The 12,217-nt window shown below is 43.8% G+C and overlaps 2 protein-coding genes across 5 annotated transcripts; one reads left to right on the forward strand and one right to left on the reverse strand.

The window, feature by feature from the left end:
- Window positions 1-813: 813 nt before the first annotated feature.
- On the forward strand, window positions 814-3,253 carry LOC123443933. Of its 4 annotated transcripts, none has more exons than XM_045120497.1 (5): window positions 814-945; window positions 1,016-1,118; window positions 1,699-1,803; window positions 2,734-2,804; window positions 2,980-3,253. In XM_045120497.1, the coding sequence occupies exons 1-4, from the start codon at window positions 816-818 to the stop codon at window positions 2,801-2,803; spliced, it is 408 nt and encodes a 135-aa protein (XP_044976432.1). In that variant the 5' UTR covers window positions 814-815; the 3' UTR covers window position 2,804; window positions 2,980-3,253. The 4 variants fall into 4 exon arrangements, 2 of the variants coding, with proteins under 2 accessions (XP_044976432.1, XP_044976431.1); XR_006630887.1 differs by having other exon boundaries at window positions 2,295-2,804; XR_006630888.1 differs by having other exon boundaries at window positions 1,024-1,118; window positions 2,295-2,804.
- A 1,134-nt stretch (window positions 3,254-4,387) lies between these two features.
- LOC123443932 lies at window positions 4,388-5,646 on the reverse strand. Its single transcript, XM_045120495.1, has one exon. The coding sequence runs from the start codon at window positions 5,393-5,395 to the stop codon at window positions 4,694-4,696; it is 702 nt and encodes a 233-aa protein (XP_044976430.1). The 5' UTR covers window positions 5,396-5,646; the 3' UTR covers window positions 4,388-4,693.
- Between the last annotated feature and the right edge of the window lie 6,571 nt (window positions 5,647-12,217).

A 12,217-nucleotide genomic window follows, 5' to 3' on the forward strand; every position in this document is an offset into this window, starting at 1 on the left:
CTTAAATGTTTTGAAGTGTTAACTCCTCTGCTTTGACATACCGAGGTGCATATCCGAATATAGAAAAGAAATGGGTTGGGCTGCGACAAACAAACAAAAAACAGAGACAAACAAAAGAGGGACAAAGTTGGAATGGAGCAAGGAACACTTCGTAGTTGTCAACGTAAGAGCACCTATAGCCGAACATAGCAAATATGACCCCTAAACGCCCGCGCACACGTCCGGTCAGTGATCGGGTGTGCCCCTATTTGGTCGTCCGCGTGGTCATACTCCTTATTTTCTTTCTCATATGTCCGATCACTGGCACGTGATTGATAGAGAGAAAGAAAAAAAAATAAAAGAATGGATAAAGAAAAGGAAAAAGGTGGTCCGGTGTGGGGTCGCTTCCTACGTGACGGCTTAACCGGGCACGACGGGACGTGTCCGCGAGCCTTTATATCCTTTTTATATTTGAGATAGATATGAGGATTTACGGACAGCCCGAACGTATCTATCCCTAATAATAAAGAAAATAGGGTTTCTGGTCGTCCGTCGTCGGCGTTTTTGCAGAAAAGTTCCTGCGTTTTTCAGTATTCAACCTGCAGTCCAGTAAATAAGTTTAAAAAACGTTTCAGTTTTACAATAGGACCCCTACTGACGGTCACGACCTTCTTATCCAGAGACCCAAATGCGCACGCCGCCGGCAACTCGGCTCTCTCCGGCCGATTCCGGCGTTCTCTAGCGACTTCCGCCACTGGCAGCACCGTCCCGAGCTCGCCTCGGTCCACTCGGTCTTTCCCCCAACAGGATTCGCTACTCCCAGCCACCTCCTCACCATGGCTAGGGTTTCGGGCGCCTTCACACTGGCGTTGCCCCGGCGCCTCCGATGGCGCCTCTCCGACGCCCACCGCGCCTGCACACGCAGCTCCATCTTCAGAATGTGCTCCTCCACCCGATGGCCATGGGGTGAGTTCATCCCCGTCCCCTATATCTCCCCCTTTCTCTCTCTAATATTTGGTTTGGTTCTCCATGGTAGATGTGCAGGGCAAGGATTGGATGCTTGAGGAAGGAGGGGTCGACCTTGCCTTGCTGCAGCTCGGGACACATCACCCATGGAGCTTCCTCCTTTCTGTCTCTAGGTGAGTTCGCCGCCTCCTCTCTCTGCTCCTGTACGTGGCCATTAAGGCATTGCTCTTGGTTAGGATTTACCACTGTTTGGGCTCAATTGGCTACTTCTTGAGGTCAACTTTGTTGATACTCTTAAGTATTTATTGTTCTTTGAATTGAACAACAAGGTTAACCATGAATTTGTTAGTTGAATTGATGCACGACTGAACTGCAGTTGTTAGTTGAGTTGTTCAATCTTGAATTTAGGAAGATGCTACTGAAAGATGAAAAAATATATATTGTTTGAGGTCCATGTGCCTCCCGTGCTCATCAACTTGCATCCCACCCTCCCCTTCGGTGACAGCAGCCAACGGTTGCATCGCAGGAGCTATTGTTGTACTTCTTTGATTTTTCTCCAACATGTTGCATGCGTTTGAGGCATCGACAAACAAAGACAGGGTTCGGCGCCGGTTGAACTAGGTGGTGGGGACACATTTATCTCAATTATCTCTATATCCGTCTTTGTCATGATATTTAGAAGCCATCTATCAATCTTGTCGATGCCTAATTCCAAAATCCCATCTCGATCCCTCTCAATCCCCGGGCCCTCAGTTACAGGATATGCCGCCGCCGCCAGCAAGGTCCCAAGGGTCGCGGTGAGTCTCCCCGGTCGACGTCGCCGTCCGTCTGTGCTCCGAGCTTGACGGTTCCAGTGAGGTGAGATTTCGTAGCGTTGTCAATGTCACGTATGTCAAAAATTTCTTACTTATTTATTTCTCATTTACTTTTTTATTTCACATTTACTTAGCCAACTTATTTTACTACCTAGGGTGTTCTGGAGTTTTGTTTCTAAAACACATTGCATTTTGTTGTTCTAAAGTGTTGGTACTAATGCATGAAACTACTGCATCTAAAATGACATGGTATTAGTATTATGTTTTTAGAAGAATGCCACTTGCCTTAAGCTCTCAGTAAATCAAAATATGTACTCATGTTACACTTGAATATTACTATTTTATCGACACTTGAATATGCATTATGATTTAGTGCACGTGCAACAAATGGTCAATGGATCAGTATTTTCTGGAAACTTGTTGTTCCATATGAAGTTTTGATTTCAGCTTGATATATTAATAATATTATTACCATGCACTCCAAACTTTTCATTGCTGACTTCACGTCAAAAAACAATTATTCATCTTGGGCAGTCATGGTTGTTCGAGATTCCGCAAGAAGATGATCAAGGGTCGGCGGTACGGCTGCTTCTTCGCCGTCTTCGATGAGCACCGTCCAACACGATTTTCCACTCACATGTTCCATGGAATGTCACTGCTTTTATTATGGCATCCAACACTTGTAGATGTGACTTAAAAGGGGGTTCTGAAGCTGAAGAACTTGGATGGCCTGACAGTCTATCATACTAACAACCATCTCCAAGTACACAAACTTGAAGAATTTCTTAGATTCATACACAACTTTAGCTATAGATACTTGCTTTGTTCTCTAGAATTCCTATATGTTTTAAGCGGATGAGCTGCACATATATCCATTAGGAAATGATGGAGGTGACCCTATTTAAAATGATGTTTCAGAATATATTTTTGCAGTAAATATCAGGGTGCCAGCAACGTTTCTATTATGTTTCAGGAGAAGTTTGGATTTTTTTGGACAGTCATTGCAACCATCTTTCTGGATGAGTATGAAAACAACACTATGAGGTAATGCACGCATGAGGGTGCCTCTTCATAATATCCGAACATATGGGCTACTCAAGGCTTTATGTTGTTTTTCAATCTAAGACACGTGAAACATTGTTGTCATTATTTTACATACCAATATCATTGCTTTCTCCAATTTCAATTGATTTTGATTTCTTGATCCATCTTTGTATAGGACAAAGAGGAGATAAAAGGAGTATTGGAAAGCTTCAAACCAGTCCCCCAAAACCACTCCGTCTGGAGAAAAAAGAAAATATTTGGCATGAACTGTCCGATCTACTACACGTAATTTGGTCTTTTATTGTGCACACGGTATATCTTCATATAAAATAATCTAGAGGCTTGTTCTCCGAGGCATATCAAGCATGTGTCTGATGGAGAAGAACGAAGCAATTCTTCTCTTCTATTCAAACAGTTGCAAGCAAGATTCTAAAATAGTCAAGCTACGCGAGCTTCACATGTTTATACCTACTATTAAAGAAATGAACGCTTCTTTCTCCTGTTTTTATACGTTTGTCTTCCTTTCTTTCGTACGTCAAAAATCCTTTGTCCGTCAGGTGTGGGACAAGGGGATCAAACTCTTAACCTAGGCTCACGTACGAGCAATAGCTACCACTGAGCTAGCGTTAGGTTATGTGTCCAAGTTCTGATTCGTCTGTCTATTAAATAGTCCCCCCTTTCTTTCTTAAACCCGAACTGACCAATTTATATATGTCTTTCATTTGAAACCAATAAACCACCTTGAGGCTCAATAAGCAAAGTGTAGTGGGTTCTATTTGATTACAAATATCATCAGGAATGAATTACCTTCACTGAAGGCGTATATATGAATGAGGGACAAGGCAAATAGGCACCAGAACCGCACATGCATATGAAGAAGGCAGGATTCACGAAGTAAAACAGAGGAGGCGAGGCGGGATTGAGTTCTCCTGCACCATGCAACGAAGGCGAGGGTCTGATGGACGAGCGGCGCTGCCGAAAGGGAGAGAGACTGCCATGGAGAACAATTTGGAGAGCCGCGTCGTCGTGGGGAAGGCGGAAGCACATACGCCGCCGCCTCGGATCTTCCCACGTTTCTGATGCAAAGCTATAGCCACTAGAGGTAATTGAAATTGTTGGCGTGCAATAAAAATGTTATGTTTGCAAATAAATAAATTAAGTGTTGTATATTGCAATAAAAATCTTTGGCGTTCAAACCAATGTGGTTATTGTTATGCGGTGGCGCAAACAATTTTTGACGTACAGATTAAGTGATTGAAAATTCCTGTGTTATGTTACAAAATTTTACTTGCGTTTAGCACTTTCAAATTTCAGTGTTGTGCTAACATTTTCTGCTTTTATAATAGTGATAGCATATCTCCGTGATGCAGCAAAACTTGATCACGAACAATGAAAATTATGAATCTTTTTTTCCGTTGTAACGCACGGACACTTTTACTAGTATGGATCAAATAAGGTCTCCGATGGAGTTATTATTTTTTTCTTTTTCTTATGTCCGGTTACTCTAAGAGCCAAAAGTGGAGGATAAGATCATGTTAAATGTGAGGTATTATCTCACATTCAAATGTGACTTAGTCGGATCCTAGATGAAACATAGTTATTTTTTGTCTAAACTAAAACAGAAATATGAACCAGAGTCGTTGGCCGACGCCATGCAGCGACGGAAGTCTAAAATTGCGTAATCTAGTCCATCGAACGGCGGCAGCTATCAGTCAATCACAGACGCGCCAAAAGTAAGTGGAAAAAAGAAACATATTCAGATGCTAGAAAGACAAGAAGCAAAAAGGCAAAACTTGTACACTAAACAAGGCACCAAGAAATTCTTTGCACACCGATCCATCCTTTCACACTCGTCACCCTCCCAGCGCTCACTGTTACCAACTCCCTCGTCACTTCACAGGGGACATAGCTACGGTGATCGCCTGACCATCGTCTCCGGCGCCGGCGACCAAGACAAAGGACTCCTCGCGGTGAAACCGCGTCTGCTGCTTGGCGATGAACGCCTCGACTGCCCTCCGAAACTCCTCCTTCTCGTCCTCCGCGTCCCATTCCTCCGGGCCAGCCGACGACGTCGACCGCCGCCTCCGTCCGTTCTCCGAATCGGACCGACGCATATCCGGCGATCCCGCCGTCCTCCGCCCGCCCGGCTTTCCGCCGCCGATTTTCTCCGACCTGCTCCGCCGCGGGGCGTGCACCGTCACGTGCACCGCCTCCTTGTCCTCGAACACCGCGTCCATCTCTGACGCCATAGCCGGCGCCTCGGTGATCGCCGTGAAGGAAAGGAAGTACTGGTCCTGGGCGTCCTGGTTGGAGGCAGAGGAAGAGGACGACGGGTCGCGGCGCGAGAAGACGTAGAGGAGGAACACGATGGCGTTGGCGATGACGAAGATGGAGCGCGGGTGGAGGAGGAGTGAGGCGGCGAGGCGGAGAGCAGAGGAGGCCGCAGACGCGGCGTAAGGGAGGCGGGGGAAGGATCGGGAGAGGACGACGGCCAGGGCTAGGAGCTCCGCCGCCCGCACGACGCGCCAGACGAGGCGGAGCCGCGCAGCGGCGGACCACTCTCCGGCATCGGGGGCGGCGGCGGCGGCCATGGAAAGCGGCTAGGCGAAGAGAGTGCGTGGGCGGTAGCGGCTCTTTGGATGCTTGTGTTTGATTTGGTTTGGAGGGGGTTTGGGTTGGGAAGTGAGAGAAGAGAGTGTGGATACGGCTGTGCTGTGCCAGTGGGTTTAGGGGAAGAGTGAAGATACACGCTGCGGAAGTATCACGGGTGTACTGCTAGATCAGCGAGTGCGAATTTTTGGAGAGCTTCATATACATTGGTGGACTTTACTTTAAATGATACAAAAATGATATATTCAAGCTTTAGAACAATTCTATAAAAAGTTATACATATTCGGGACGGATCTTTAAAATTTTGTTCAAAATATTACTGTTTGCAAGCTGCATAAAAAAAGATCCTTGCCCTACAACAACTACAAAAAACGCCCATTTTCATTTATGTATTTGTTTTCTTGTATACGCCGCGTATGAAAATATATTGTTATCAATTTGTTTCTGGACGTGCTACATATGTAATTATGTATGTACAAAAACGTTGCATTTTTTATGATGTGAAAATATATTCTTTTTAAATCTTTCATAGAGCCCGTCCTCCATTTGCCTTTTTTCGTAGATCAACGCTTTATTAAGAGCCTTCAAAATATTCAATTTTTTATTCAAGTGTTTGATAGGTGGTATTCAATATTTTTTTTCCAAATTGGTAATTTATCTAAGAGTGTTGTTATGCATATACGATACCATGTTAGTTGATTTATGGATGATAGTGCAAATCAGACCATTCATACGTGCAACGCAGCTGGTTGATTAACTATCATGCCTGAATTGTCCAGCATGTATCATTTGTTTAGTTAGTTTTGTTTCTTTAAAGTGATTGTAGGCAGCGGCAATAGGGAATGGGTAACATAATTAAAAAAAGGCATGTGTGGGAGACTAAAGATTCAAGATGAGTCGACAATTTAAAACGTAGTGGTGTCACAAAAGCCTGCAATCAAACCGCACGAAAGGGATAACATATTTTCGCTATTTCTTTGTATGGTTTGAAGGTAGCCAAACTATAGGCAAGCCAATATTTACCAAATGCAAGGATTTATATTGGCAAAAAGGCGCATTGGAAAATATTCAGTAGTTGTTGGAAACAATGGTGAAGACAATGTCAAAATAACAAAGATATATTTCTGCTTCAATACTCCCTATTTTGTCCATATTAAAAAATGGAGCTCGACTTGGCATGCTCTTGGATGGATATTAATTTAGAAAAGAAAAATAAGATTTAATTTACAATAAACATGTTCTTGTGTTCTTTTTGTGTACACAATCTTGTGAAGAAATGATAGATGTTTTGAGGAGAAAATAAATAAGTGTCACAAAAAGTTTCTTCATGATTTTTTTTGTGCATAGGTCACAAAATATATCGTTTCTTCACGGAACGTCCCTCACAATTAGGAGACAATCATATTTTTGACAAAAAATATACAAGATATATTTTTTTAATGTTATTCTTCACCCGAAAGGTTTGGGACTGGTCGTATTCATACGTTATTGACTTCTGCAAAACTACATTGACTTGGCATACAAAATTTTTTAAGGGCATTCATGGTTTGATGTCAGAATTTTGGTTTGGGAACGAATTGGTAAGCTACCAACTACCATGTTAAGTTGTTGCAAATTATGGCATTGCAAAATGATGACTAGCACAAGTGTATTGACCCGCAAGAATTTTGGAAAGAATATGATCATGTAGTCAGTTTTTTTAAGGCGCCCATGAATATGATTCCATGATAAAAATTTAAAATTACTTTAACAATTGTCAAAGTTTGCCCCAAATGATCAACTTTTTCGAATTTAATAGTTCATGTGGGAGCATCTGAGCTCGCTAGCAGAAGAGTACATTTCCCTAATTTTGTCCTTTTCTACTACGAATTATGGTTTGGAGATTCATGTAGATCAATCAACAAAGACCTTAGATTGACCAGATTGTAAATGAAATTTATAGCCATTTTGAATATATTGATTTTGTTTGTTTCTCGTAGTTGTGGTTTTTTGCAGGCTAGTATCTTATTTACTTGTCGTTTCATGTTCACGCACCCTTCTCATATCAGCTTTCATATTATTTTCTAACTGAGAAATACAACTATTTAAGTAGATACCAAGAAGATACATGCTACTACAAAATGAGGAATATATATTTATTTGTTTTTATTGGATGGCTATGGATTTCATATGTGAACAATAATTTCTGAATCAACAAGGTTATAGTTGCTCTTTATTGTTGAAAGCGGTGGAGGAAGCTAAGGTTTGCTTTGATTTACATGCATTTTGTAGAAACTCTTTAGCATCCTTTCTTTCTTGGAATATAATTATATTCCTATATGGGATTGATTTATATCCATCGTATTTTAAAGGAAAAGAAGCATCAAGTGAGACTTATTAGAAAAAGAAATCATATCTTGTTAACCAAATGTCTTGTCTTTTTCTAAGCCTATTCGTAAGATTAGAGATACATGACTCTTCCAATTGCTTTTCAATTCTATTCCTATGACATGTTATCCCGTGAAGGCGTGAACCAAAGGAGGTCTAGCATTTGTAGTCTGCTGAACGAAATCATACATGGCCTACTGGCCTAGTTAAGAAAAGGCATCCTTAATTCGTGCATCATCGTTCATTTCCGTAAACACATTTGCGATTCTATCGAGACGTAGCAGATAAAAGAATAGCACTAGCTGAGTAGATTTAGTTATCCAGCCACCACTGACAATGTATGTGAGGGTCACCCAGAAGCCGGAAGTACAGTGATTGTTCCTAATCACCGAGTTTTGACATGCTAATCCGGTAGCCTTTTCCCATGCGTGGCAACCTTTCCCTTCAGGTGGGGAGCCCAAGAAAGCAAAGCAAAAAATGCTCCCTTGTGACCACAACCACATGGACACACACTAGCCAGCCTGCCTGCCTCAGGCAGAGGAGCACCATGCACGTACGGTCAGAAGCACCACCACCCACACAGAGCAGCACGTCCCCCTTGGCAGAGCTACTAGAAGATAGCCTTTCCTGCGCCATGCGCTCAGACCAGGGCAGAGCAGGGACGGGGCCCCTCGCAGTGGCAGCGGGTGGAGTGGAATTGGTTGCGGCCTCTCTCTCATCTCTCTCGGGCACGGGCACGGGCACGGCAGGGGGTCACGTGGATCGTGGCAAAGCGCTACTGTGCATGGTAGATGCAGAGGCGCACGGATTCCCAGGTGCCCGACGCAAAGGTTCGCCTTGGCTCGCCGCAGACTGGTGTCAGTCTCCCGGGCACGGGGCGGGGCAGTTGAGTGCTGATGGGGTGTAGCGTCCAGCGTCGAGATTCGCGCGTGGTTCGGTCGATTTCGATCACGTGATTGGAGGGTCTGCATTACTCGCGAGCAGTGCATTGTTGCATCCCCTCCCATGGGCAGGGTTGGTGTCTATGGACGTGACCGCCTTCGCCGCCGGTGCTTCAGGGTTTTAACCACTGTGCCTTGGATGGTTCTTCGTTTTCAGCACGCCACAGTGTTGCTGATGCTGGTAAAGGTAAAATACCTCGACCCGTCTTCCTTCGAGTGAGGGACTTCAACTTTATGGCTAATGGTTCTTCGTTTTCAGCACGCCACAGTGTTGCTGATGCTGGTAAAGGTAAAATACCTCGACCCGTCTTCCTTCGAGTGAGGGACTTCAACTTTATGGCTAGATAACCTTTATCCGAAAATACTTGTCCTAAAAATAGATATATCTAGACTTATTTTAGTTATACATACATTCATTTTATATATTTAAAAGACAAGTATTTTCGAACGAAGGGAGTAGATAAAAGCATCCACAGCCGCACTGGATAAATCTGACCCTTAATACGTCCGTTTGAGCACATACACGGACACATTCGGATGAGTTCTTATATTTTACTTCGTATTTCATATATCTCATAATCAAATTTGTAAATTCATATAAAATCATACACATCGATCATTCCATATAAATTGTTCGAATTCAGTAATTTAAAATAAAAGTAAATGATATCATAGTTTAACTAAACGGACATGTAAAAATAAAATCAAAATAAAATCATTGTCCGACCGACAAGTGATGTCGGATCACTGGCTGAACGAGTTCGTCCATGCATCCTCCTCCGCGTTGGCATCCATCTCCGTCTGCATGTGGACTGCCTCTTCCGTCTGCATCCTCGCAACGATCGCCACGTGCATCCTGGCCGTCTGCTCTGCTGCCGCAGCCGTAGCCGTCCTGGCTGCCTTTAACGCTCTACGGTCGTTGATATCATTCTTCCTGTCCACAAGTCATACGGCTTGCAAGACGAAGCGAAGGAAGGGCCGCCGACGGACGAGGTGGACTGCGTCTCCGTCGGGGCAGTCGGGGCGGGGTGGAAGACATCACAACGACGGATTGGGACAAATGGTGAGGATGAAGAGTAAGGGTGCCAAACGGCAAGGGGTCGGACGCGAAAAATGTTGAAGGGCGACGGGACGAGAAAGAAGGGTTCGGGGGATTTGATGAAATTTAGGGTAGGGTCTATGAGGAAGCGTAGAACCCTTTGTCTCGGGCCGCATTATATTTATAGGATAGATACCTTGACATACAAGTTGATTCTCTAGGAGGTTACAAGAGATAAGAGAGAGGTAAAGAGATAAGAGGAAACCAGTTTAAAGTAGTTTCCTATCCCTATACCGTTTATATTCTAACACTCCTATCCCTATTTGCTGAGGTTAAGATTGTACTTAAAATCATCTAATCTTCTCATTGTGAGAGGCTTTGTGAACCCGTCAGCAAGTTGATCACATGTTGGAATGAACCTTATATCAAGTAACTTCCTAGTTACTCTTTCTCTGACAAAATGAAAATCAACTTCAATATGTTTTGTTCGTGCATGAAAAACAGGATTTGCTGAAAGATAGGTTGCACCAAGATTATCACACCATAATCTAGCAGCTTGTGGAACCTTCACTCCAAGTTCATGTAATAGTGTTTGAATCCACATTACTTCAGCTGTTGCATTAGCCAAAGCTTTATACTCAGCCTCAGTGCTTGACCTTGAGATTGTTGCCTGTTTTCTTGCACTCCATGACACAAGGTTTGTTCCCAGAAACACAACAAAACCACCAGTTGACCTTCTATCATCTGCACATCCTGCCCAATCTGCATCAGAGTATGCTGATACAAGCATAGATGAAGACTTAACAATCTGAAGACCAAGTCCTTCTGTAAACTTGAGATACCTCAAAATCCTCTTTACTGTTGTCCAATGAGAAGTAGTAGGAGCATGCAAATATTGGCATACCTTGTTAACAGAGTATGAAATGTCAGGACGTGTGAGAGTCAAGTACTGTAATGCACCTACAATGCTTCTATATTTTGTTGCATCATTTGGCCCAAGTGCTTCTCCACTTTCAACAGTAAGTTTTTCTGAAGTAGAGATAGGTGTGCTGACTGGCTTACACTTTTCCATACCCACCCTTCTGAGAATATCAGTTGTATATTTTCCTTGTGTAAGAATTATACCATCCTTTACCTTCTTGACCTCAATTCCAAGAAAGTAATGTAGATCTCCTAAATCCTTAAGAGCAAATTCCAGTTTTAGGTCCTTGAGCAAGCAAGTTGTGGCATCTGGACTTGAACTGGCAACAATTATGTCATCAACATAGACAAGGACAAATGTAGTAACATTGTTCTTATTATAAAAGAATAATGAAGTATCTGCCTTTGATGATGAAAACCCAAGCTTTTGCAACTGTGTACTTAGCCTTGAGTACCAGGCTCTTGGGGCCTGTTTTAACCCATACAAAGCTTTATCCAACTTATAGATATAATGTGGTGTGTTTTTATTTTCATATCCTGGTGGCTGCCGCATGAACACTTCTTCCTCAAGAACACCATGAAGAAACGCGTTCTAGACCTCTAGCCGTCGTAGGCTCCAACCTCTGGAAATAGCAATAGACAACACAAGTCGAATAGTAGCAGATTTAATAACATGACTAAAGGTATCCTCATAGTCTATACCAAATCTCTGTTTAAAGCCTTTTGCCACTAGTCTGGCCTTGTATCTGTCAATACTACCATCAGCTCTTTTCTTAATTTTATATACCCATTTGCAGTCAATCACATTTGCATCCTTCTTTGGTGGAACTAACCGCCAAGTTTTATTTTGAATGAGTGCATCATATTCAACATCCATAGCCTTTTTCCAATCCTTATGTGCAAGAGCATCATGCAAATTCGTTGGTTCACCAGTATTTGCGAGGAAAGCATGCCTAAGTTTATCATACCTGACCGTGCCATCCGTGTACTTCTTTTCTCGAACAATACCGGACCGAGTCGTGTATGACGAGAAGGAACCGGCGTTGCAGCAGGTCTGGCCACAGAAGATCCCAATCCTGTAGTGGCGCTGTCGCTGTCATGCACAGGAGATCCGACCGGGCCGACCGAGCCTTCACCTGGCGCAGACGACGTGGCAGTTGTAGGCGCGTTGTCCCCCTCGCCAGCGGCATCAGAACGTGCAGCGCAAGAGGAGGCGCTGGCACCTGGCGATCTGTTGGCCACCTGGGGGGATGTCGCGGGAGAAGCAGTGCTCCTGGGATCGCGTGTCGGGCACACTGGCACTCGAATCAGCCTCGAAGCGCGCAGCGGGGGCGGCAGGCAGACCGGCGTCACACAGATCGGCCTGGTATCCCGCGCCGAGGCCAGCGCCAGGAGAATCGTCCTGGGATCATGCGCCAGTTCCGTTTTTGGCTGTTTCTTCACACATAAAATCACGTCATGTAGCTGCACAATAAACACCAGAATCAAACTGTTCCATGGAATTTTGCACATGATCATCGTTAAATAATTCACCC

Source organism: Hordeum vulgare, chromosome 3H (assembly GCF_904849725.1).
Source record: "Hordeum vulgare subsp. vulgare chromosome 3H, MorexV3_pseudomolecules_assembly, whole genome shotgun sequence".
Taxonomy (NCBI): Eukaryota; Viridiplantae; Streptophyta; class Magnoliopsida; order Poales; family Poaceae; genus Hordeum; species Hordeum vulgare.

Excerpts from the sequence above, each read along its gene's own strand:
- LOC123443933 (XM_045120496.1), top strand. The coding sequence starts at position 816 with ATGGCTAGGGTTTCGGGCGCCTTCACACTGGCGTTGCCCCGGCGCCTC. Across the intron at positions 1,119-1,698 it reads TTCCTCCTTTCTGTCTCTAG|TTACAGGATATGCCGCCGCC; the intron begins GTGAGTTCGCCG and ends CCGGGCCCTCAG. Across the intron at positions 1,804-2,294 it reads AGCTTGACGGTTCCAGTGAG|TCATGGTTGTTCGAGATTCC; the intron begins GTGAGATTTCGT and ends CATCTTGGGCAG.
- LOC123443932 (XM_045120495.1), bottom strand. The coding sequence starts at position 5,395 with ATGGCCGCCGCCGCCGCCCCCGATGCCGGAGAGTGGTCCGCCGCTGCG.